This window comes from Marmota monax, unplaced genomic scaffold (assembly GCF_021218885.2).
Source record: "Marmota monax isolate L192 unplaced genomic scaffold, Marmota_monax_Labrador192_F-V1.1 WCK01_AAM20220418_F8-fsc00121, whole genome shotgun sequence".
NCBI classification, from domain to species: domain Eukaryota; kingdom Metazoa; phylum Chordata; class Mammalia; order Rodentia; family Sciuridae; genus Marmota; species Marmota monax.
The window spans coordinates 2,223,301-2,250,604 of NW_026693351.1; the positions used below are offsets into that span (position 1 = coordinate 2,223,301).

A 27,304-nucleotide genomic window follows, 5' to 3' on the forward strand; every position below is an offset into this window, starting at 1 on the left:
GCAACAAATATATAGGTCCCAAATTTAGACAGACTTGGGCATGTGTCCTGCTCTGTCACATAAGCTCCATGTGACCTCCAGCAGTGCTCTTGCCCCCTCTCCGGGCCTTGGTATACATGCCCTCAAATAGGGACATGGTAGCACCGTTCTTTCCCCAGCTGGTCACCTATTCCCCAGAATAGGCTCTTTTTTTCTTTTTCTTTCTGTATTGAGGTGAAAGTCACATAACATGTAATTAACCACTTTTAAAGTAAAGAATTCCATGGCATTTGGGACATTCACATGTCATACAATGTCCACCTCTATCTAGTTTCAAGACATTTTCATGGCCCCCAGATAAAACCCCTCACCCGACAGGAAATCATTCCCCATCCTTCCATCTCTCCAGCTGCTGGAAATTACCCATCTTCTCTCTGTCTCTGGGGAGTTGCCAACTCTGGACATTTCGAACAAAAAGAACCATCCAATATGTGCCTTTTTGTGTTCGTCTGTCTTCTTTCACCAAGCAAAACATTTTCAACGTTCATCCATGGTGTGAATCAGTACTTCCCACTGTGAGATTCAGGGCAAAAATGTAGTTTTTCTAACAAACATTCCCAACCTCCTCCAGGGTGTCCCCAGATCCTGATGCACCTTGGCAGCCAACCCCTTCCTTGCCCTGAGCCATGGTCTGCTCTGCCCACAGCTCACCTCCACCTGACCATTCCTCAGCACAACTGATCTTGGCTCATTTTTCAGAAATAAGTTAACTTATTTGTATATTTTATATAACATTTTAGACAATTTAAATTTTTTAGTTTTTAAAACAACAGTGCAGTCGAGTGCTTTACACACCTGTCATTCCAGCTACTCAGGAGACTGAGGCAGGAAGATTTCAAATATGAGGACCTCTTTGCAACTTAGCAAGACCCTGTCTCAAAATAAAATAAATAAATAAATAAAAGAGCTGGGGATATAGCTCAGTGGTGGAGCATCCTTGGGTTTATCCCTAGTACCACTAAACAAATAAATAAAATCATATAAAAATTTAAAAAGGAAGACAGGCATGGTGGCACACACCTGAAATCCTTGTGAGTTGGAAGGCTGAGGCAGGAGGATCTTAAGTTTAAGGCCAGCCTCAGAAACTTAGCAAGGCCCTAAAAAACTTAGCAAGAACCTGTCTCAAAAAAAAAAAAAAAAAAAAAAAAGCAAATAAATAAAAAATTAAAAAGGACTGAGAATGCAGCTCAGTATACTTCCCTAGCATGCATGAGGCCTCAGGTGTGATTCCAGTATTGCAAAACCAAAACTAACCAACCTTCCCACACACAAAAAAGTGCAATAAGAATTATTATCCCCATTTCACGGGTGAGAATTAAGGTCCTAAGAAGCGCAGGATGATACAGAGCTGAAACAGGACTCTCAACTGAAATCTTCTGACTTTACGTCCTGAGTACTTTCTGGTTGGTAATCCACTCTGATCACAAGCAGCATAGCTGATATGAATAACTGATGTACTTACCTCCAGCTCTGAGAAGGCTTTTTCATTAGGGAAAAGCAAGTGGGGGCGTAGCTCAGTGGTAGAGCCCTTGCTTTATATGCAGGAGGCCCTGGGTCCTGGGTTCCATCCATAGCATTGGGAGGAAGGAAGAAAGGAAGGAAGGAAGGAAGGAAGGAGAGAGAGAGAGAGAGAGAGAGAGAAGGTGGTAGGGAGAGAGGGAGAGAGAGAGAGATTGTTAATGCCAATCAATTCTGACTGTGTTGAGTGGCATGAGATGAAGCTCTTTAGGCCAGGTGAGGAAGAGTTCTCAGGGTGAGCGGGAAGGGCCTCAGGAACTATAGTTTGTAGTTTGGGGAAGGGAAGAGCCTGGCTCTTGGTGCTTAGAAGATTAGGGTAGCCCCAGGATTCCAAGGTCCTTTATGTCATCTGGTGCAGTCTCCCTTCAGTGCCTGATGCTCTTCCCAGTTCAGGAATCCCATGGCCCTCTCTGCTTGAATACTTCTAGTGATGGGGAACTCACTGTTCCCCAGAGAACTCATCTCACTGAATGGCTTATGCTCCTGGGTTTAAAGATAAACCTCCCTGGTCTTTAGCTCTGTCCCTTTGATGTGGTTTTGAATGCTTCTGCTCCTGGGATTTCAGTCCCCACCCCATCCTGACCACACAGCTTGCATGTGGTTCAGCTGCCACAGAGGAGAGCAACACGCCTCTGGACCTAAGTCTATAGGTCAGGTCAATGGCAAAACCAGGGAAACCTCCCCAGGCTGCCCGCTGAATGACCTGGGACAGGGCCCAAGTGGGGACAAGAAAGGCAGAGGGAGGCGCCATGAAGCCAAGAAACAGGTTGGTGCGCATGACTCTCCCTGAACCACTGTGGGGTCTTGAGGGGGAGCAAGGATGAATGGAGGTAGCTGGGCAGGAAGCGCCTGAGACATGGCTCTGCCAGTCCCCAGGCAGTGGGGGGCCAATGGCGACAAGCAGAAGCTTCGGGGGGCTCTGGGTGCAGGGCCAGGAGGAGCCCTGGGTTCCCTGGTGATCTCCAATAGCAGGTCAAGTGAGCATCTAGGGCATGGAGGGGACGTGGAAGGACACAGGACCTGCTGTCCTGGTGGTCCAATCCAGAATGGCCCTGCCACTGCAGCCTGTCACATTGCTCCAGGAATAGTCTCAGGTTATTGTCAGGCCATCTGAGCCCACATATTAATAAGTCAAGGCCGGAGGGCAGAGGCTCTGCTGTGGGTGAACACAGGGCAGACTCAGAGCTGGCTGAGGGCTCTCTGTGCCGGGCACCAGGCCCAGTGGGGCCACCTAGAGGTCCCCAAGGCACCATCCTGCCCTCTAAGATCACCCTGCCCTTCCCCAGACATGCCTCTGGGGCCACCTCTCTGTCTCCATGGGCAGGACACAGGAAGCTGGTGGTTTTGTCTGCCTCAGGCCTCAAGCAGCACCAGGGCCTTCATAAATATAAAGGACCCTATGAACTCCATTGGGTGGAAAGAGAACAGTTTTCTTCTCTGTGACTTTAATTCTGACTCTGCTCCTGGAGCGACAGAGATTTAAGCTTTGTTATTTTCTGGGTCTTTTCTCCGGCTTTCTGGGGACGTCAGTCACCTAGCAGCACTGCGTTCAGGGGAGCCCCTTTTCTTAGGCTCTGCTCCACATGGATGGCATCGGACATCTCGTCCCCTGCCATGTGGCTCTTCTGTGCCTGATGGGGGCACTTGCTCTGCAAGGCTGTGATCTTATCCAGACATGTCCCCATAGTCAGGCTGCTCTAGGTCATTCAACCCACCTCTTGGGGCTAACTGGGCCTCTTTCTGGAAACTTCCATACTCCTGCTCATCACTACCCCTCCGTTTCTCCATGGTCTGGGGAAGTATTGCTCCTTTTCTGTTTTCTCCCAAGCATTGAGACCACACCTGAATGCCTTTCATTCCCCCAGGGATGCTTGAAAACCTCCAGAAAAATGAGTTTCCTACCCTCCTCTGAGACTTTGAACCAGTTATCAGAGGAGGAAAGAGGGAGAAAATGTGTCGGGAGAATAAACAAGAACAGAGTTTAAGAGATCAGATAATATTCTATTACATACACGAATCATTCAGTTCTCACAAAAATCCTAGGGAATGTTGCTGAGCCATTTTATAGATGACAAAACTGAGGCTTATGGAGGTCAGCGGCATGACCAAGTCCAAGGTAGGCTTGGGTCCTGAGCCCATTCTGTTTCGCTGTGACACCTGTTCTGACCCAGGACCCCCATGCTGTCCTCTCGGGCTGTGGAACCCACCCAGACCCCCTGCCCAGGGTGTTTGTGACCTGGCATTGCTTACCCCTGCATCTCTACTTAAGCTTCTGGGGTGTTCCATCCCATCTCCTGCAGCCAGGCAGCAGTAGGGACAGCGGCTAAGCTCCGTTAGCTGCAGCCTGGGCTTTCTCGAGGCAGTGACCCCTCCCTCAGGGTTTAGCACTTGTACACAATCCCTTTTCCCATTGAGATCCCCCTTTCCCTCTCAGGTGGTGAGTTTTGCTGCTCTGGATCTAAAGCTGCCCAGGATCCGACAACAACCCCACTCCTGAGTTGTATCCCTTTCCTGCCGGAAGCTCCCCAGGGAAGGCCAAGTCCAGGACAGGATGTCCACCACTGGGCATGGAGTACCCTCCTTTCCTCCCATTCCTGCCCATCCTGGGGAAGGGGACATCTGGGAGTGGGGTCTGAGACACGCCGCTCACATCCTGGGAGCCGTGCAAGGGGGTCCCTGCCAGAAGCAGCCACGTGTCACTTGTACTTTGACTTCCTTAATATTTTCCCCTTTAAAAATGGATTTTAAAAAACTTTAGTTATACTCTAAACAATAAACAGTTATAAAATCAGATGCGATATGCTAGCTTTATTATGTTTCTAACACATTAAATTCTCTTTTGAAAATGTTGTAACTGTTAAAATAAAAAATATTCAACCACGTACCATCCAAAAGCCCAGGTCACCTATGGGGGATGTGTGCTTTGCATGCTGGGAGAGTCTGCGCAGAGGCTGGGAGAGAGTGGGACCATGTCGTGGGTGCTCAGAAAACCAGCAGTGCCATGTGGGGTTGGCAGCCAGGTCTATTGCCACCAAAGGGCAACCTGGCATCAGGGGGTGTGTCCTCAGTCCTCACTGGGATGGGGAGACGCGAAGGTTGGGTGGGATCCTACTTCTGCCAGTACCGGCTCAGTCACTCTGCACCTGTCACTTTCCCTCTTATTCTTTCTCTCTACTGGTGACCCGACCTGACCCTGAACTACTGTGACATTCAGCTTCTGATGTGTCTGGAACAAGGTCTGGCATGGCCCTGCCCTGCTCTAGCCCCAGTGTCTTTTCTCTACACATGGCTGACTTGGAGGGCACAGCAGTGAGCCAGCCTGTAGGGTCCCCACTTCCTGGGAGGAGTCGGTTCCCCTTGCACAGGGCACTCCTGCCCTGCCCTCTGCCAGCACCAGGCTGGGTGTCCCTGTGGGCCCTGCCTGACGTGACCCAGCTCAGGAAGGCTCTCAGACATCCTGGCACTCTGTGCCTCTGGCTGGCCCGCTGGGCATGGTTATCAGTTGCATGGACTGAAGGCGTCTGCCAGCATCCTGGTGGCCAGCTGGGTGGCTCCAGCCAGCTCTGAGTCCCTCCTTTCCCAAGTGACATAATAGGCTTCTGCATTGATCCATGCTCTGGAAGTGCCCACCTGCTTCCAGTGCAGGAAAAGCCACCCCAGCAGGCAGGGAGGTTGTACTGTCAACAGCGTCCTGTGGCCACTGGGAGATTTCTGCCTGAAGAAAGGACAAAGGGATCCCTTAGCCTCCTGGGACTCCAGATGCTCAGAGTGCAGAGAGGAAGTACGTCATTTGGAAAGGACCCTGCCAGGATCACCAGCCCAAAGGCATCTGGGAAGCCTACAGTCACCCAGAGTCGGCTGAGTTCTGGGGACCATGCTCCTGCCCGAGAGCAGCATCCACAGCTGGCAGCTGGGTGACCCACCTGGGTGCTGTGGGGAAGGTCCAAAATAGACACTCGGGGCCCTCCTCTTGCTGGGCTTACTGTGAGATCCAGGGCAAAGATTCAGGAGTATCCCAGGGCTTTTCATTTCCTGGGTTCCTTGCAGGACAGACACCTGCTTCTTGGCCCCATAGATCTTTCACAGGCTTGTGGGGGCCCCATCCAAACCCCCCTCTATATCTCGGGGTCTCCCTCCTCCACATCCCTACCATCCTTGCCCTGAGTTATAGCCTGCCCTTGTCCCCCACCATTCCTGCCTCTAAAACCCCCTTCCAGGATCCTGACTCAGGTCCCGGCTCCCTTGTGGGTTCGCCCACCTTCTTCCTCCCTCTGGGGGCTGCTGCCATGGCCAGGGCACCTGCCTTAGCTTCCCACCTCCCTGTCAGTCTGTTCTCCCCTCTGCGAGCCCAGCCCCTCCTGACCTCGCCTGCCCCTTGGCACCTCTCTCCAGCTCCCTGAGCCTGGCTGGGTTAGTCAGTGCCACCTGGAGACAGATCAGGTGGGTGAAGGCTGGGAGGTGGCACCAAGCAGCAGAACAGGCAGAGAGACACAGCCCCTGCATGTCCTGGTTGTGTGACTCTGGGAAGTCACTCCCCCTCAGTCTTCTTCATGTGTAAAATGTGGGTTGTAAAAAGGCATCTGGGAAGCCTACAGTCATCCAGAGTCGGCTGAGTTCTGGGGACCATGCTCCTGTGATTAACAGGAGCCTCCAGCCCCTCTGATTAACAGCCAAACCAGAGCTGGCAGGCAGAGGAGCGGAAGCACAGGACTGGACATGGAATTAATTCAAGTGGACGTCAAGGCAAGAGGGACATTGAGGGAGTCCAGGATCTGGCACTGGTCTATTTATTTGTTCATTAGCCACTGGTGTTGAGTTCCTTCACTGTGCTAGGCCCATGCGGGTATGGGGGCTCCAGCAGTGGGCAGGCATACAGGTTTCTGCCTGTATGTGGCAGGGGAGGCCACTGAACCCAGTTGCTGCAGACTGGAGGTGACCTCCTGTGACCTCCTCAGGAGGTGGGTTCATGGCTGTCTCTCTTACTCTCCTGGGAGCCAGGGGTAGGTCTGGGTCCTTGGCTCTGGGGAGGAGGGTAATGCATTGTGGACTCTCCAAGCAAGGTCTGAAGGCCACACCGTGCAGCCACTCTGGGAAGCTCTGGAGATGCAGATTTCTGGGTGTGGCCTGTGGATGGCCACATTAGGATCTCTCCAGGTGAGACCCAGAAATGAATGCATGGGATGGGCTCCCACCTGATCCTTTTTCTTCTCTTTTTTAAAAAATTTACCTTTTTTTTTTTTTTTTTTTTTTAGTTGTAGGTGGACACGATACCTTTATTTTATTTATGTGGTGCTGAGGATGGAACCCTGTGCCTCGTGTGTGCTAGGCAAGTGTTCTACCACTGAGCCCCAACCCCTAATTTACCATATTTTTTACTATATTTATTTTTTAGTTGTAGTTGGACATAATATCTTTATTTTACATTTATGTGGTGCTGAGGATCGAACCCAGTACCTCACACATACTAGGTGAGCACTCTACCACTGAGCCCTAACCCCAGCTCCTAATTTACCATATTTTTAAAAATATCTTATTTACTTATAGATGAACACAATACCTTTATTTTATTTATCTATTTATTTTTATGTGGTGCTTATGAGGATTGAACCCAGCGTGCCAGGCAAGTGCTCTACCACTGAGCCACATTCCCAACCCTCCCAGCTGATTCTGATGGGCCCCGAGGGTCAGAACCTCTGCAGTGGGGTGGGTCAGCAGGGAGACTTCACTTAAAAGGGATGAAGGTGTCACAGAAGAGGTTTCTGGTACTTTGAATCTGGTTGGATTTATGCCTGAAATAGACCGTTGCTCTTTTGAAAAGCTGGGAATTTGCCCTCTAGTTAATCCCAAGACACACACACACTGTATGCCTCTCCCATTCCCCAGAGCTCAGGCTGCAGTTCAGAAGGCCCGGCCTGGCCTCCCTCCAGATGCCAGGGGGGGAAAGGAGTGGGCCTGGGGAAGACATGAGGCAGTGGCTGCTTTCACCCTCTACTCTGTGTAGAGGGCTCCACACGTGACCTTTGAACTCATCCTCCTGACAAGCTCAGGAGAGACACATTTGTTCCCCCAGAAGAGAGGAAGGGAGGGGCCAGGATAGCACGTGTGGGTGGCTGGGATTGGGACTCAGGTCCACCTGGGTCTTTCTGAATGGCTTTGGTCTGCACTACGCTCCCCAAGTGGGACGAGGAGTGACTGCTGTTCCCCTCACGGCTGTCCACCTAGCCTGCTTCCAGACCCCCCTGAACCTGCCCCAGTGATAGCCTCACACATGGTATGGGTCACCAAAGCTTATACAAGGAGTAACTTCTCACTTTGGCATTAACTTCAGGAGAATTAATAGATGATTATGTGAAATGATAATTCTTAGAAGAGTATAGACATAACTCACATATTAAATGAATACCTGCCCGGCATTTTATTTGACTAGTGAGGGAATCAGTAAGATATGAACTCTGGTTGGTCAGCCTGTTCATAGGAGAATTCAAAGTACCTCACATATAAGGCAGAATGGTAAAATGAATTTATAAGTGGGTGCAAACTGGGCTGAATACAAGGAAGAGTGAAATAAATTGTATTTCAGCCAGACATAGTCATGTGTGTCTATGAATGAGAATCATTTGCACCGTTATCAATTACCTATAACATATAGATTTGCAAAATAGTCCAAAGACAATAAAATCAGATAACCCATAGAATCAGATAACCCAGAAGGTTGTGCTTAAACAAGGCCTCTAGTTCTGTCTTCTTTTTGACTCATTTCAAAGTCTCTCAGTTACCAGAAGTGACTACAGATCTGGATGTAAACCCCCTAGCAGCCAAATGAAAGAGGAAATCCACTTCAAGATTCAGTGTCTCTAAGAATAGTAAGTTTATAAGAAATTCAGCTTTTCACTGTATTGAGACCAGGTCTTCCTTCAAGAATGGGCCCCCTAAAGGGAACACAGTGAGGTAGAAAGCAACATCCTCAAACACCCTCAAGCATACTGGTGACTCTTGCGTAGCTTCAAGGTAGTGCTTCTCAAAGTTGGTCCCAGCCCAGGAACATTAGCATCAACTGGGAACTTGTTAGAAATGCACATCCTCAGGACCACCCTTGCCCACTGAGCATTCTGTATTTTAACAAGCCCTCCAGGTCATTCTGATGCAAGATGAAGTTTGAGAATCAAGGAACAAGTGTTCTCGACCTTATCATATCAGAAGTACCCGGGTAGCTTTAACATGATACCATGCCTGGGCCCCACCCAGACCAACTCTATTGGAATCCTGGAGGTGGGGCCTGGTTAGGTATATTTTTGAGGCTCCTCCAGTGGTTGTCCTGTGCAGCCAGGAGAGAGGCCCATTGCTGCAGAGTCATTTAACCCAAGCTGAGGCCATCTTCTGTTGCAGAGAAATCCAGACCCACTTAGGTAAGGCCTATCTGAGACACTGTAACATCTTCCTTCCTTGTGTCTTCAGCCCCGAGCACTTACCATGCACATGGCAGAGTCCCAGGCTGTGAAGGTGAAAAGGTGCATTTATTAGACACCACTGGTTCCTGACACAAGGAGCCAGTACCTAATGAGAACTTTTCATAGGAGTCTAATGAGGATTCCAGGCAGGCCAGGGGGACAGGGATGGTGACAGGGTGGAAGGGGGGCAGCCCCTGGCCCATACCCCATCCCAGTCTGATACCTTGACTCTTCTCCACAGGCTGTGAGGGGCTGTGGGACAACATGAGCTGCTGGCCCTCCTCTGCATCAGGACACACCGTGGAAGTGGAGTGCCCCAGGTTCCTCCAGATGCTCACGAGCAGAAACGGTGACCACTCAGCCCAGGGCCCTGGCTGGAAGGCTGTGTGTGGGGTGGCCTCAGCTGGGAGGCAGGAGACCTGAAGCCTTCTCGGGGGACAAGCAGTGGTGAAATCATGGGGTGCTTGTTGGGGACTGGAAGACTTGTTTGGGGGTCAGGGTGGGCTCAATTCTCAGAGTCCCAAGGAAGTGGGTGGGAAAAAACATCCAGGGGAAGGTGATCAAGAATGCTGGGCTGGCTTCTCTGCCCCATGCCTCTCATTTAGGGATCCCCTCTATTCTTCCATGTTGTGTCCCCCTAACCAGTAGCGCCCTTGCTCCAGGCCCCCAGGTCAAGGACCCCACTCTGGCAATGCCAGGTTTCCCAAATGTGTGGCCTTCCAGAGTGCTCCCGTCCTCTGCCCATTCTGCCAGGCCCTGTGGGTAAGCCAGGGCTTCCCTGGGAGCCCTGCCCTCCTGGAGACCTTTTCCCGAGGACAGCTACAGGGTACCAGGATTTCCTTAATTGACTAACTTTGGTTTAAGGTGGACCCTGTACCAGGCATTTTATGTACATGGGCAATGATTACAAAACCCCTGCAAGCCATGTTCCTTTTCTCTACACCCAGTAAATCATTTGACCCAAGTAAAGAGCAATGACAATATTAACAGTGTCTAAGAGAGGTTTGTCAGTTTGCCTTAAAGTTCACAGCAACAGATGGAGAAACTTACGACGCAAACTTGACTTCTGACTTCTGGTGCTCTGACCTTGAAATCATGGTTGGTCTGTCCTCTCATGGTTTGTGTGATCCTGGGAGGAGGACAGGGTCCTTGCCTTTGACTCCTTACCTCATCATTGAGGTCTTGCCCTTCTCCTTCATCCGCGCAGAGCAAGAAAAGTCACCTGACAAGGTCCTTAACAAGGACAAACCAAAGAACAGGTCATTTAACACCAAAACCCACCAAACTTCCAAAGTCAGGAAGGAGAGAATGTTCAGAGAGACTATGTTCGACAGCTCTTCATCGCTGTGATGAACACCTGAGAAAATCCACTTGAAGGAAGAAAGGTTTGTTGTGTATCACAGTTTTGGAGATTTCGGTCCATGTTTTGGTCAGCCTGTTACTCTAGTAAGGCAGAACATCATGACTGAGAGCATGTGGTAGAGGAAAAATTGCTCACCTCATGGCAGCTGGTAAGCAAAGAGAGAAAGGAAGAGACTTGCATACCAACCCTCCCTTCAAGGGCACACCCAATGACCTAACTTCCAGCTGTTAGGCCCCAACTCCTAAAGGCTCCACCCCTTCCCCATAGCATCAAGCTGAAAATTAAGTCTTTAGTATACAGGCCTTTAGGGAATGGTCCAGATCCAAACTTAGCAGAGATAGACTGTGGAGCCCCAGAGATGAGTGTAGATTCTTCTCATTGTAATTCTCTAGCACGGAAGTACTCAAGTACGCATGCAAGTGGGGACACACACACACACACACACAGATTTCGGAAACATGCTGCTGAGGCTCACTGTCCCTCTGCCCCACTGAAAACCCTACGATACGGATATGGAAGGGGACCCGTGGCTTGAACCCCACTCTTCCATCCCTGATTTAGTAACAAGAGCTGCTGATCAGACAAATCCCCCAAATCTTAAAGCCTTCATACAATGTTTGTCCATATTACATCACAAACAGATGTCCCTGATTAGCAGGCGACTCTCCTCCCGATGGCGATGCTAGATCTTACACCTTACCACCAAGGCTTCCACATGCAACTCCAGGGTGGCTGGCCAGGAGAAAGGACCCAGAGGGTCACCTAGGGAGTTTGAAGGCCTGGCCTGAGAGAGACACCACTCTGCCTGCATTCTCTTCGCCCAAACTCAGTTATATGGCAACACCTAACCGAAGGAGACGTGTGTCGTGCAGTCCAGCCCTGTGCCAGTCAGCTGCATGGCCCAAATGGCTCATTGTCATCGAGCCTCAATTTCCATATCTCCAAAGTGGGAGCAATAAATAATGCCTGCCTATAACGCTGGACTTGGAAATAAATTTTGAATATCTTTTTCTCTTTTCTACCTTCTATCACTCCTTCTTGTTCTCCCCTCCACAAATTTCCCCCCTGGCCCCTCCCCCTTCCCCTGCAAACTCACCAACAGTCTACTTCTGGCATGACCCTTCCATGTCTGTCCTAGGGTCTGTGAAGATCAGGAAGCAGGACACCAACACAGCCATGGTTGGCCTAGAAAACTATGATGGTCAGTTGCAAGATCAGGACCAGACCCTCCTGGTCTCTGACTTCCAGACAATGCTCCATCGATGGCTGATTGGGATTTTCTCCTGTTGAAAAGATTTAAAGCTCTTCTCCTCCTCAGCCCTCCCAGAGCCACAGTGCCTCCACCTCCTGTTCCCCTCCCTCCTGTCCTTCTGCAGAGGGGCCAGGCAAAACCAGTGCCACTGCAACTGGGAAGGAGAGGTGCCAGCCCTATTACATCACTCCCCAGTTACTCCCTCCTCGTTAACTAGAATTCCCTTGACCCCTTTTGAGGCTCCCTGCCCTCGAATCACTCACCACACATTGGGGACTCCCCCAGGGACTCAATTCCCTGTCTGCATGCTTTAAGGATGGAAGCTGCTTTAAGGATGGAGTTAGGCATAGGGAATGCCTAACACAGCTGCAGTTTCACCTTGCCACCACATGGTGCCGCTGTGGGCTGCAGATCCACACTGAGGTCCTGACTACTGGGAGCTTGGTTCCAGCCGTGGCGTGGTGGGGAGGACCGTCCCACTCAGTCCTGCCTCGGGCTTTGGGGTGTCAGCTGGTCCACACACACACAGATCAGGACCTTCAGCTAGTCACCCAGAACCTTCCCTCCCCAAGAGGTCTGCCTTTGCCTTTGATTGGACTCCTGCTTCCTTATCAGGAAGAAAATCTCCCCCTAGTGGTGTCCCCAACCCCAATTCCGACCCCTGTGGGAGAGCCCAGTGATGACAAGGTGGTGTTCTGGACCCTTCTTTTTGAACAAAGAAAAATAAATAGCAGAATTATTTCATAAATTTACTCTTCCCAGGGTACCCACCACATGGGCCTGACAGGATGGGTGTCCTTGTGACTGGAGAAACTACAGCTGCCTTCTGCCCCAGAGAGTTCTCATGCCAGGCCTAAATGTTCCCTCTAGGATGCATTTCAGAGGGCGCCTTCTTCCAGCACTGCTTATTCAAAAACGCATTCTGGGTGGAGTCAGGCCTGGCCTTTCTTTCCTTCCTGCTTAGTGGGAGGCAGCAGCAGTCCCCAAACTCATTAGGGGCCGGGAGGCTTGGATGACAGCATTGGACTGATTCTTCCCCTAATGCATGTGAATATGTTTTCAGGGGTGCCCTGAGGTGTACGCTGGCTTGTACCTGGCTAAGGACCCCATAGTTGTTAGGAATTAAATGGGGGGGGGGAGTACATGGGATTATGGGGGCCCCAGGGAGTCCCAATGCTATGTTTGCAGCCTTGCAGGTGGCTCTATCAGCAGGGGACTTTACCTTGTCAGCAATTCTTGGCCCTGGCCTGGGTCACATGCAGATCTCTTGGGAATCCTGCTGGGTCAGCGAGGAGAGGGCCCTAAACACCAGGCCAGGTGCAGCGGGCTGAGTCCACAGTCAGCCTGAGGCAGGTGCTACCTTTGGATCTGAGGTCTGGGTGTTTGTTGCCATTGAACCATGCCAAATTGGACCACCATTCTTTCCCATTGCCTCCCCTGAGTTCCAAGTCCCCGTGGCCTGTCCACTCCTGCCTTATTTGGAAAGGCTGAAAGGAGAGGAAGTGGGGCTGCAAGGCCTGCTCTGTGCTGGCAACAGCCTAGCCTTGCTCCATGTGCCAGTGTTGGTCCTGCTTGCTTTTGCACAGAGGGTGATTATTCCTACCTGGCACAGAGAAGTGAGCAGGTAAGGTCACACAGCAGCCCTGGGTTTCAAACTCAAGTCTGGCTGCCTATAGAGACCTAGGCTCCAGGCCTCCCTGACCCTTCATAGGCTGGGCATGTCTGGAGCCCAAAGGACAGAATCTCCTGGGGCTAGAAGCCACAACTGGGACCTGAAAGAAAGGGCCAGACAGGAAGGCAGCATAGTGATAAGGTTCACCCCATCTGGGCACCATGGCCTTGATTTTATGTTCTGCAAAATAGATAACTCTTGCCTTCCTGGGGTCTGTAAGGATCGGATCAGAATCCATACAGAAAGTACACAGCACAGTGACTGGTTCTAGAAAGCCCAGCCATATGTCTCTAGCTCAGTGGAAGCTGTTTGGTCCCAAAGTCTGTGAGTGGTGGCCCAGCCTCATGGAAGAGGACTATCCCAGGCCCAGCCAGTGTTGTTAAGGGGCCCCTGGACAGGGTTCTCCCCTTAGTACCTAGTGATCATTGTCCTCACCTCATGATGTCTCCCACTCGCCAGAGCAGGGGATCCAGATCTTGGTAGCCCAGAGTATAGAAGGCAGCTGGACCTCAGTCCAAGGTGGGCACCTCCTCCTGGGGCCTTCTAGCTGGCATCTCCCTTCCATTATGGGAAGAGCTCCATGCAGGTCCTTCAACTCCATTCATATGCCTTTCTCTCTAGCCAGCCAGAGTCTGGTGCACAAGGGCCCTGGGCCCAGCTCAGGGCAGCCCAGAAACCATGGACTACCTGGTGAGAGGGGTCAGCCTGCAGCCTTGCCTGGGTGCATGGGGCAAACAGAACTTCAGTTGTCTCCACAGGTAGCCTTGTTGTGTTGGCTAAAGGACTAATAACTCCAGCCTTCTGGTGAGAGGTGGCTGTCTGGAAAGGTGTATCTCAGTGGCACTCTGGTGGCTTTCAAATGGCCCGGTGAGCAGGGCATGAAGTGAGATATGAAATGGAACTTTCTTGGAGCAAGGTTTGTAACAACAGTAGACTGAGTTAAGGTCATTGTTGGAGTGGCCAGGTCTTTGCCACCTCCCCAGATATTCTAGGGGACCTTCCTGATATGTGTCGGCAGGACCTGGGGTCAGGCAAAGCAGGAGTCAAGAAGGGAGCAGGAGTCAATAAGGGCACTAGCACTAGCCCCAGAGTTCCAGGCCCCTTTCCCCATTTACTAGGATGTAATCATTGCAATTATTGAAACCCCATGTGCCTCAGGTTCCCCAGCTATAAAATGGTTGTAGCATTTACATGTCACTATAGAATTCAGTATAAAAATAACATTGCCAGTACCCACTGCTTACCTGCTGGACACTTGGCACCCACAGGTTCCCTGTTCCGAAACTGCACACCAGACGGCTGGTCAGAAACCTTCCCCAGGCCTGACCTGGCCTGTGGGGTTAATGTGAACGACTCTTCCAATGAGAGGCGGGTAAGCCAGTCAACCTCCACCCCAAGGGGGTCCTGGGAGGTGGGGAGGCCTGAGAGGAGACAGGGGATACCAGTGTGGGCCAGAGGTCAGGACCTGGGGCCACTCTCAATCCCCCTACCACTCCCCTGCTCAGCTGAGCTTCCAGACCTCAGTCTATCAACCTAGAGGTGAAGGTCAGGAAGACCCTAGTTACTGTGAATGTTGCCATATACCACCATGAGACTGGGGTGGTTTATTTATAAAACCAAAAGAGAAGCCACGTGGTGGCTGAATGCTCAGAGCCAGGATGGTGAGTCCGAATCCTGACCTTGAACTTGGTGTCTCTGGGGAGGAAATAATCACTCTATGTCCCAGTTTCTTCATCTGGGAAATCTGGCTAGTGATAGTTCGACTGTACAGGCTTGTCAAGAGAACTAAATGAGTCAGTACAAGGATGTGCAAGATGCCTGCCTGGCCCCATAGTAAGTGCTCAATAAGTGTTGGCTCTCAAGGGAATCTATTGGATCTGGTGCAGAGCAGTTTTAGACTGAGAGGAAACTCCTATGAGCTGAACTTCTTTGGGTACCCTCTGAGACTTCCTCAGATGGTCACGGTCAGGGTCCATCCCAGGCTCAGCTCCCCTCCCAGGACAGCCCAGACCCTCAAAGCTCACATATCCTGAGCCCTCTTGCCCCCGACTTGGCCTTTGCCACTGGGACCCCTTGCTTGGACAGCACTTCCCTTCTCTCTTTTCCTGATTCTTTCACATTCTTCAAGATTCCACTTGGTTCCACCCACTGTAGCCCATTCTGGAAAGTCTCCCTCACCCACAACAAAGAAGACCCCCTTCTGTGCTCTGCGCTGGCCTCTGTTACCTACCATGCTATGGTAAAATGGTCAGCATGTGCCCTCTCTCTCCATCTCTCTCACTGAAAAGTGGACATCCATTCACACAAACATTTACTGGGCACCTCCTAGGTCCAGGCCTGGGTCTGGATCTGGGGGTCCTGCAGTGACAAATTAGAAAGTCTTATTTATTCCCAGGCTATCACGGTGTCTAGAGGCTTCATGGTGCCAGATAAATGTTTGTTATGCTTGAGGTTAAGCGTGAGAATCTGGGTCCCCAGCATTCCTCCACCCTACAAAAAAAAAAAAAGCTTGTTGTTCTGAATGTCTATCATGTGCCAGCTGCTTGACGTATAATTACATTTCAGCCTCAAAATAGCCCTGCAAGCTCATGGGGAAAGGAGGAAGTTGGGCAGCAGACCACACTGGCTTCTGACTTCTTCCTCAGATTCCCGTCTCCAGTCAATCCATCTAGTTCTACTTGCAGGAGTGGGTGGAGGATGGAGTTTCTTCCCCTCTGGGGCTTATCCAATTGGAAACAATAGGAGTGTGGAGTGACTCATGGGCACACAGTATCATGGAGCGCTGGGCAGTGGGTTCTTCTGCAAAGGACTATTTCTGTCATTTATTCATGTGTAGAAAGGAGGGTTATGTGTATCAAGTTTGTAAAGTCATCAAACTAAGAAGGAACATTCTCACAATGGGTGGCAGGATGGAGGGTCAAAGGATGCTTTGGGAAACAGATATCAAATTCCCAACTGATTTATTAAGAAAGTGAAGCTCACATATCAGGGAAGGCAGAGAATGGGCTCTGGGATTCTTTGACGAAGAAGCACCACAAAGTTGCCCAGGGCCAGGTTATTTTGATCTCTCTCCCTTCCATCCTAACAACGTCTCTTAAAACTCTTGTTGCCATCAGCAGTCATAGCCAGAGATTCTGCCATTCCTTCTGGCCCAGAAAATGGAACTTCCTAGGGTTCCTTCTGAAGAATTGAAAGACTTCCCCACGCCACACCCTGCAAACACCCCCCACACCCCCACACACACACCCAGGAGCCTGTATTCACATCTCATTGGTCCAAAATGGGTTAGACCCACACCACTCTGAATCAATCTTTAGTAGAGGGATGCATAATTGATGTAGGTGGAATTTCCCAAACTTTTTGGCCTTAGGATTCCTTTACACCCATAAGAATTACTAAAAATCCCATGGAACTATAGTTTTTGTGATTTGTTTTATGTTTATGATTTCTTTTGCAGGGGCGGGGGAATAATGGGGATTGAACTCAGGGTCACTCGACCACTGAGCTACATCCCCTGCCCTATTTTGTATTTTATTTAGAGACAGGATCTCACTGAATTGCTTAGGACTTCCCTGTTGCTGAGGCTGGCTTTGAACTCGTGATCCTCCTGCCTCAGCCTCCCAAGTCTCTAGGATTATAGGCATGTGCCACCATGCCCAGCAGTTTTTGTGATTTATATCTATCAAGTAACACAACAGTTACTGTTGGCTTAGACTAGTCAACTGGAAAGAATAGAACCTGGAGCCTTTACCACAATGTGTATGGCAGAGTTGAAACTATAAAATCCCAAACCAAGGGGCTGAAACTTCACAGAGGCAAATGCACAATTATGGACTCAACTCAGAAAGTTAATTATTCAAGAATGGTGGAAAGGAGACCTAGGTTGACTTCAGCTCATGCTACAAAAAATAGTAACAATTAAAATTAAAAAAAAAAAAACAAAACAAAAAAACAGAGCCTGGTGGCACATGCATATAATTCCAGTGACCCAGCAGGCCTCAGGAGGATCTCAAGTTTGAGGCCAGCCTCATCCATTTAGTGAGACCCTGTCTCCAAAACAAGAAGCCAAAATGAAAAGAGACCAAAACAAACAAACAAACAAACAAAAACCCTAAGACAGGAAGGGTTTCCAGATATGATCCTCAATGCATGGACTTTGAGCTTTACTCTGAGATTTGAAGTATCCTTTTTTTCTAATTATTATTGTTAAAATGTCTTTTTCTTTTGTCTATTGATGGTGAAGACACAGCTTACTTGGTCTTCTTGCAACATTCTTCCTTGGCACACACCATTATTTATTGACAAAGCCCACAGTGGACCCGGATTGACAGAGAGACAAGGCATGTCTTGCCTGCCTCAAGCAGGGACTGCCAGTGCTTTTGCTAATTCAGTTTGATGGGAACAGGCCAAGCCCATTTGCACAAGTCTACTTTTGCAAGGACAGAGTTGAGAGGTTGCAAAAGCGACTGTATGGCACCAAAAGCCTAAAATATTTACTCTCTGTCTCTTTATACGTAACTTTTGCTGAAGCTGATCTAGAAGGTACAGCAAGAAGGTGGCCCAGGCAGGCTGCACAGCAAAGAGACAGGCAACTGGACCCCAAAGAGGCAGCAGGGGGTTTCTGAACTCCAGGTCTTCTGCATCTGTGCTTAATTGCAGATGTTAAGAGCCAAGGAGCCAAGGGTCACATTAGGACTCCAGGGAGCTGGGTTGTTTCTGGCTGAGACCTGGCAGATCAAGGAAGGCATGAGAGCTGGGCTAGAGATCACCCGGCAGGCCATGACTGCAGCCGTAGGACAGTGCAGAATATTCTGCCTCAATACTCTCAGGGGTCACCCTGAGCCTCCTTAGGCTCCCACGGGCTGGTCCAAGCATCCCTGGGAGTGAGGCTTATGTGCTCAGCTGCAGAGCTTATCCTGTATGCAGCAAGATTCCTGATTGACATGTTGTCCCCAGTTTGACATTTCATGGGTCCCAAATTCTAGGAAACACTGATCTAAGGCACCTCACTGCCTATCAGGGCTCTTTGCTTCATCCATGAGAGGTGACTCCTGGCTGCTGGGAGAGCACTTAGGTCAGGAGGGAAGTTCAGTGTCATTTTAGCAACCATCCTATCCAAGGTCACTTCTTGTTGTCAAAAAATGTATGATTACTCTGAGTCAAAAGCTACTTATTTTCTGGTAACTTCTTCCCTCTGGAGACTACATGTGAAATCTTGCCTTCTACACATCAATCATTCTGATATTTTCTCCCCTAAGTTGTTTTTTCCTCCCTGTGGGTATAACTTACCCAAATGTTTTCATACCTTCGGAAATGCTCCAGTTTATTAATGTGCCTCTTAAAATAACATCCCCGACCTGGACATGACACTCCAAGCATTCCAGCGCAACCAGCTGCTCTCAACACTCCATCAATGTAACTGAGAATAGGCCTAATTTTTTTAGCAGCTACCTCATACCTCAGACTTCCTACCATTTCATGCCGCTGACTCATTTTGAAGGGTAGATGATAGAGTGGAGTGGGGAAAAATTACCATATACTGAGAGTCTTCTAAATGCCAGACATTGTCTGGATACTATATCCTGATAACCTTATTTACCTCATCATTCTTCCAATAAGCCTACAACATAGATATGATTAACCTCATTTGGCAGATGAAGAATCTGAGGCTTAGGGAAGTTGATTAATTTCTCCTAGGTCACACAGCTGGTGAGTAACAGTCCTGGGCTTAGGCCACTTGTCTCCTGGCTCTGAAGCCTATGTTCTTTCTCTATGGTACCCTGTGTGACTCCATAGAGATTGGGCCATTATTGTTGTTGTTATTATTATTATTATTGTGTGTGTCTCTGTGTGTGTATGTGTGTGGTGTGTGTGTGTGTGTGTGTGTGTGTGTGTGTTTTGTTGGAAACTGAATCCAGGGCCTTGTGCACGCAAAGCAAGCACTCTACCAATTGAGCTATATCCCCAGCCCCAAGCGTGGGCCTTTTCCTATGAATAGCTATCAGCCAGGTTTCCCCAATCCAATTCTTGTGATTTCTTAAGAAATTAATTAGGTGGATACAGGCAACTCAGATGGCAGTAACAGGGAAATTGTAAGTTCAAGGTCAGCCTCAGAAAGTTAGCCAGGCCCTAAACAACTTAGTGAGACTATGTTGCAATAAAAAATAAAAAGGACTGGGGATGTGGCTCAGTGGTGAGGTTTAATTCCCAGTACCAAATAAACAAATTAATTTAAAAATGAATTACCTTTTATTTTGGCTATAAATAGCATTGACCCAGTACAGAAAAATTTAAAATACAGATAAAATACAAAATAAAATAGCTCTATTCCCAAACCTAAGATTCAAAGTTAACCACTTATTAACATCCAACATATCTCCTTAAAATCATGTTTCTAGACATACATGAGATTGAACCCTATGGAATAGCTAATATCCAATTATTTTGATCTACATAAAAAGAAAATTTCATATAATTCAGCCTAACATTTTTTATGTTTATAGCTAGGATCATACTGCCCATGTAAAATATGTATCTGCCTTTTCCTGTCACAATACATCGACATGTCCCAACTTCTTTGAAAACTTTGGAAACCAGCATTTTAACAGTCGTATAATATTCAAGTCATTTTAGTTTAAAATAATTGAGTTAACTATTCTTCTGTTGTTGTATGTTTCTTTTCCATCAATCAATAGTTCTGAAAGAAATATTTTTATATATAAATAAGCTTTTGTTTTTTCTGACTATATTATCTTGCAGTATTCTCAGAAAATTGGGTCCTGGACCCCCAGAGACACCTATATCCCAGTATGCTCAAGTCCTTATATATAAAATAGTGTAGTATTTGTACATAAACCCAAGAACACCCTTCCATATACTTTAAACCTGTGTGTGTGTGTGTGTGTGTGTGTGTGTTGCTGGGAATCAAACCCGGGGCCTTGCACATGCTAGGCAAGCACTTTTACCATTGAGTTCCAGCCCTCTCCAGTACACTTAAATCATCTCTAAATTATATGTAATTCCTAATGCAGTGTAAATGCTGTGTAAGTAGTTGTTATGCTACATTATAATAACAAGGAATAATAACAAGAGAAAATATTTGTACTACTACTTAGTATAGAAGCAATTTTAAAAAAAATTTCAGTCGTGGTTGGTAGAATCTGTGAATGCAAAACTGGCAGATATGAACAGTAGCTGTATTTTCATAGAATTAATTCTTGGAGTAGAAGGAAGACCAAAGGAAATGTATGTTTCAAAGGCTCTTGATAGAATTCTTAACATCACCTTTCAGAGAGATGGAAGCAGGTTTTACTCCCACTATACTTTCATCTGAATAGAATGTTATTGCTTTTAAGTATTTGTTAATTTGATTGCTAAAAAATTATCATTTTAAATTCCATTTACTTGATTCTTTTAAAAACCATTGTACAATTTATTTTTCAGAACTTAAGTGCAGGTCTTCAATTTCTCTATGTCAAATTTTAACTTTTTGCCCCACATTTCAGTCTATGGACATTGGTATCAAAGATGAGCCAACAGTGTGAAGTGGCTACTGAACAAGTGAATGCCCGATTGACTGCATTAAGAGGAGCACAGTGTGCGGATCAGGGAGGTGGTGGTCCCATTCTGCTTCTTCCTTGTTGGAGAATATATCTGGAGCTTTCAAGCTACGTAGTTCTGGGTATCTTATCTAAGGAGACTGACAAACTAGAGCATACTCATTGATCTAAATAATGAAGAATTGTGGAAGGAGATTAAGAACACAGAATAAATGCCGAGAAGATAAGTGAAGGACAGATGTGCAGAACTGCTTTGTTGGAAAATGACAGACTTCTCTGTATCTTCCTAACTCTTCTATATAATACATCTAATGTTCAAGGTGAATTTAATTTAAATGGCTCCAAAGGAAGAAAAAGCACTCACAGCTGCAATATTAAAGCCAATTTTAGCTTCATATAAGAAAAAAAATCTAACATTTTATACTGTTATGCTCCAGATGACTTCCTGAAAAGGCAGTGAGCACCTTATTCTTACATATTCAAGAGAAGACTTGAGTTCAGAGTGTTGGTAAGGGCTCTGTACACAGTGTACAAGTTTGAATAGGCATTAGAGGATACTCCAAATTTTTCTAAAGTCAAACTGTTATGATCTTACCAGTTTGTGATGTGACATCCTTGGGGCACAAATGGAATAGCACTCAGGACAGTTGGGCTCAAGCTGCCTGAAGAAGAGGCACTGGGGCACATAAGGGCCAGCAGGTGGGTGGTTGGCTGATACGTGGCTCTCTCTGCAGCATGCCTACCTGCTGAAGCTGAAGGTCATGTACACCGTGGGCTACAGCTCCTCCCTGGTGATGCTCCTTGTAGCTCTCAGCATCCTCTGTGCTTTCCGGTAAGAACATGCTGCCGGTTTTCCATCTTCCAGCCAACTTTGGGTCTTACTTGCTCAGGTCAGAAAGAGGAAGGTGTGGGTGGGCTGGCTTGTCGCCTCTCCATATAAAGCTCACCTGTGGCAAAACATAAAGTTCCTGTGACCACTGCATTCCTTTACTCATTCAACACTTGCTAAGCATTACTGATAATGTGGCCAGATTTTTTTTTTTTTAACAACTGTTATTTCTAATATTCTCCCAATGCTATAAGAGACACTTTATAGGTGTCTAGTTTGACTCCTGGTTGCAAAAGACAGAAATCTGCCTCAAAACAACTGAAGAAAACAAAGGTGACCTGACCCACATAATTGACAAGTTCAGGGGCACATGCTTTAGGCATGGCTGGATGTAAGGCAGATGCTCAGAGACATCAGCAAAACTAAGTCTTCCTCCATTTCTCTGCTCTGGACTTTCCTCATTCTCTGGCAGCCTTTCTTCAGAAATGATAAAGATAACCACTAGAGGAGGCAAGTGCTATCAGCTCAGTAAAGCCAAGGGCAAAGTGAACGTCTTCCCCATCAGTTCTAGCAAAAGTCCTGGGAAGGGAGTTCTCATAGGCTCAGCTTGGATCACGTGTTCAACCTCCGAACCAATCAGTACAGTCAGGGATGGAGCGCTGATTGGTCGAATCTGACTCAAACGTGAGGAGGGCGGAGTCTTCTTCCGCAAGAGCTAGAATGGGCTGTCTTTGAGAAATACTGAGTTTTGTAGCTGAAGGGGAATAAGTAACCACATTTTTGGTTCCTACAGCAGAGGAAGCAATTCTGGGAGATGGAGAAAATGTTAGGTCAGGGCAGAAAGTACATTGCCCCTACAACCTTCGCTTAAAACAAAACAAAACAAAACAAAAAAACAACTACAGTTATGAGACAATACACTGGACACCTGGGGGTCCCAGGTTCTCATTCAGTTCTGTTCACAGAGACGGGTGAGAACTGGAAGGAGCTGGGGTCAGGAAGGGCCTGGCTGAGTTCCAGCCCCTCCTGGCTTTGGCCCCTATAGCCTTGCAATTTGTCCCTCCAGGAGGCTCCACTGCACCCGCAACTACATCCACATGCACCTCTTCGTGTCCTTCATCCTGCGTGCCCTGTCCAACTTCATCAAAGACGCTGTGCTCTTCTCCTCAGATGACGTCACCTATTGTGATACCCACAGGGTAACATGGCTGGGCCCCCTAGGGTACAGCTATGCCTGCCTTTTGGGGGGGGGGGGCTGTGTGGGTAACCGGGTTGAACTCAGGGGTACTCCACCACTGAGCCACATCCCCAGTCCTATTTTGTGTTTTTTTAAGAGACAGAGTCTTGCTTTTGCTGAGGTTGGCTTTGAACTCATGATCTTTCTGCCTCAGCCTCCCAAGATGCTGGGATTACGCTAGGTCTCGGGCTGCCTCTTAATGTTAAAGAAGTCACTCCATCAGGAGAACCCTACACTATGGCATCCCTGCCAGGATTTGGAATTTTCTAGTCCAGGTATAATGAATAAGTCAGGGCCATTTTAATCATCATCAATGATGCCTCCTAACAGTGGTTGGCACACCCCTTCTTCATTATTTCCATGAAAAGTGAGCTTGGAATGAGTTTTGTTACCCTTGGCTCAGAAGTTCCTTCCCTCTCTAAACTAGTTTCCTCATCAGAAAAATGAGAGGGGTTGAGCAATATGGGGCAGTTTTCCCACTGAAGGAGACTCTTCCTTATAAAGTCTGGCAGCCAGTTCCAGAATTTGAACCCAGTTACTGCTTCCCTATGGATGGCTCATTGACCATCTTGACAAAACCCATGTGGGCCTGTGGACTTCTACTCTCTAGAGAATGCTGTGGGCTTGGTCTTCTGACAGGAAGGCCACAGGAGTTGGCTCCGAAACTTGAGGCTCACTGTGGCCTGGCTCCTGCTTCCTATAACCCGGAGCTTTTTCCTTTTGGGTTGATCACCAGAGGGAAGCCATGGCCACCTGACCTGGACTCACCTGCCTTTCTCTGTCCAGGTGGGCTGTAAGCTGGTTATGATCTTCTTCCAGTACTGCATCATGGCCAACTACGCCTGGTTGCTGGTGGAAGGCCTCTACCTCCACACACTCCTCGTCATCTCCTTCTTCTCGGAAAGGAAGTGCCTGCAGGGTTTCATAGCCCTTGGATGGGGTATGTTTCTCCACAGTGTGGTGTCTGTGCAGCACTCAGGAAAGGGCCCTAAGTAGAAAGGATTTCTTTTCTTGATCCAGCTCCACATTAAACTAATTTATGTAATCTTCTGCAAGTTGCTTGATGTTTGGCTCTTTCTAGTTTATCTGTTGAGTGGGAAATAATAGCTAAAATTGGGCACCAATTTCTGGCATCTGAGTCCTTTTACAATGTGGTTCCACCCAATACTTGTGGCCTCATCTTCCATTTATATGTCATCTTTCTTGCTTCCTTTCTGAATCACGATGATTTTGACTGCTAGTGTCAAGTCTGGCTCAGGTAGACTTTAAACATAAAAGAAATTAATTGGCTTATGCAACTAAAAAGGCTGGGGATCGTCAACTTTAGACCAGGATGAATCTAGCAGTTTAACAGTGATTCTTTCTGTCTCTTAGAACATCAGATTTATCCTTCACCTGCAACTCCCAGAGTAATTGCCTATAGCTTTTGGGCTACAGGCTTTTTATAACCCAGCTCCAATGAGAAAGACTGTCCCAGCAGTCCCAACAAATATTCTAAGATTCACTTGGATTGGACCTCTTCAATCACATGCACATCCTTGACCCAATCATAGAGGCTGAAGGACTGGAATATGCTGATTGGCATAAACTGCTCAAACCACGTGGCTTCCCGAAGGAAGTTCACCATTTATTTTATAAAAGGGGAAATGATAGCAAGATAGCCACCTGCAGGCCCCCATTACATCTCTTCCTCCTTGCCTTTCTGGTCAAGGAACTCCATTTCTGGTCAGGCATATATGCATCACTTAATCATCATAACACCCCAAAAGCTTCTCAGAGACCTCAGCTCAGAGATGGAACATACTATGCTCAATTCACACCATACACAAGAGCAGACCCAGGATCCAAACCAAGGCTTGTTAATATCCAAAGCCTTTTAATTTTTACTTTATCATTAACAAACTTCCATCCATTTACCTATCCACCCACCCATCTATCCATCCTTCCATCATTCGATAAAGACATGTGTTAGTTACCCACTGGGTTCTAGTCAGAGAGCCAGGTTCCTGTGATGATTCCCAGGCCTACAAAGACAGTATGTGTCCCAGCCATTAGATTCATTCAGTTTCTTCCTGTTCCTTTTAATTAAGAAGGATTCCTGCCAGGAATGCCCTCCTGTGCCTTTTCTGCTTGTCTAAATCCTTATGTGCAAGGGCCTGGTCTCCCCATCAGACCAGCAGGGAGGCCACCTGAGCTGGCAGAGTACACTGCTTCTAAACCTTGGCAGCCTGATGAGCGCATGACCCTCAGCCAGCAGGGGCTGTAGGGCTGTACAGATGTCTGTCTCCGACAGCAGTCCCAGAGGCCTGGGGACCAGGGACTTGTCTTATGCAGCTAACTCTGACAAAAAGCACCTAATTTGGAGCTCAGCTCTTTGAACTTTGAAGTCCAGATCTGCCAGGATTAGCTGTGTGGACATGGAGAGTTTTTCCTCTATAATACCAGGGTCAAAATTTACTCAACATCTTTGAGCACTTCTTTGTGTTTGGAGATTATAAAAACATGGAAAAAAATTATCCCCAAGATAGAAGTTACCAAAAAAATTTACCAATTCCATGGCCCATGGTAAATTTGTAGTATAGTAGGGGACAAAACTGCACTGTGAATGCTAGGGACTTAGTTCAGTGATAGAATGCTTGCCTAGCATATGAGGCACTGGGTTTGATCCCTAGCATGGGAAAACAGAAGCATTGTGATGATATCTCTATCATGGGGTTTTTAAGAGGCTTACATGAAATAATGAGAACATTTCTTTCTTGCTCAAGTATTTATTAAGCATCTATTATATGCTAAACCCTGTGCTGGGTGCTGGGGACTACACAGCACATAAACAAACAATGATCCCTTCTCTCCTGGCCTGTCTGCCTGTGAGGCCCCAAAGAGATGGTGAAGGGATTCAGCTCTTTTAGCTGTCCCTCCTAATAATTACTCTCATGTTTCTAAAGACTCTGCTATTCTTTCTTGATTTGAAGTATTATTGGTTACCTCCTTATGATGAAAGATAAGGATATAAAATTTTTTATCCACTACTCTCATTCTTCCATTGTGGGTATTCATAATATTCAGTTAAATCATATTTACATTATTATATCTATGTAAGTATGGCTTACTGTTGAGCAATATTATTTCAATGTGTGAGGAGACTTTCAAATGCAAAAATAGTGGCCCCCTCCTCAATTTGTACTGGCTTCCCCAGGGATAAGTTAATTAAATGAGTACATGCTGCCATAAAATTAGAAGAAAAAAAAAATCCTTTTTAAATATGGAAACTTATCCTAGTCCCATATACAAACATTTTCTGGAATTTTCTTCCAGCCTTTATTCTACTAGCAATTTTTTTTCTCATGTAGTTGTGGTCATTTCTTATGAAGAATTTTGAGTCTTGCTTCTTTCCCATGAACACACAAGCATGTTCTGAATTATTTCAAATCATCCACATTTTAAATTACCATTGTAAATACATTTGACCAAATATCTATTATTTGGACATTTCACATTTTTCTAAGTATTCACTATGTGTGTGTGTGTGTGTGTGTGTATATATATATATATATATATATATATATATTTTTTTTTTTTTTTTTTTTTTTTTTTTTTTTTTTTGAGACAGGGTCTCCCTATGTTGTCCAGGCTGCTCCTGAACTCATGGGCTCAGTGACCCTCTCCTCAGCCTCCCAAGCAGGAGGGAGCCCAGCACCACTGCACCCAGCTTCACTATTAGAAATAGCACAGTGATGAATACTTTATGGGCAAAGCTTTTTTCCCTCTATAATACAAAATCCCAGCATTTGGATTACTGAGTCAAAAGAAGTGAACCCATTTAAAGTTTTTAATACTTATTCAAGGTTTTAGTTTTTCAAAGTGTCTGAACTATCACGCTATGCCCCCAAAAGAATGATAGCTCAGCTTTTCTAGGAGATGAACCAAGCTCCCACTTGGTCCATGAACCTGAACATGTGGTAGGTCTGATGATTCTGCCTCAGTCACTGCGGGGTGGCACATGTCCAACCCGGCTTGCTGGGCCCTAAAGTTTCTGAGTCAGTGGGTGTAGGGTGGGACCCAGTTCTGTGCATGTCTATCAAGTTCCCAGGTGTAAGGGAATGACCCCTGCAAACCCTGCAACCTCATGGGTTGAAGGCTTGGTCCCCAGTACGGCAGAGTTCAGGGCTTTTAGGAAATGCTGGATCATCAGGGCTCATCACTGGATTAATCCACTGATGGGTTCATAGCTGAATGAACTATCAGGAGATGGTGCAAACTGTAGGAGGTGGGACCTGGGTACTTGGAAGGAGTGTGTCCTTGGGAGCATGCCCTTGGGGACTATCTCTTGTCTCTAGTCCCTTCCTCTCACTCTGTTTCCCAGCTGCCTTGAGGGCAGCAGCCTGCT

At 47.4% G+C, this 27,304-nt stretch overlaps 1 protein-coding gene across 1 annotated transcript in view; it reads left to right on the forward strand.

The window, feature by feature from the left end:
- Positions 1–27,304, forward strand: part of Sctr (secretin receptor) — a 64,725-nt gene that overhangs the window by 22,603 nt on the left and 14,818 nt on the right. Inside the window, exons 3-7 of the mRNA XM_046456847.2 lie at positions 9,247–9,354; positions 14,561–14,664; positions 21,586–21,683; positions 22,747–22,879; positions 23,704–23,857. Of these exons, the coding sequence (XP_046312803.1) occupies positions 9,247–9,354; positions 14,561–14,664; positions 21,586–21,683; positions 22,747–22,879; positions 23,704–23,857 (597 nt within the window). The remainder of the gene's footprint in view (positions 1–9,246; positions 9,355–14,560; positions 14,665–21,585; positions 21,684–22,746; positions 22,880–23,703; positions 23,858–27,304) is intronic.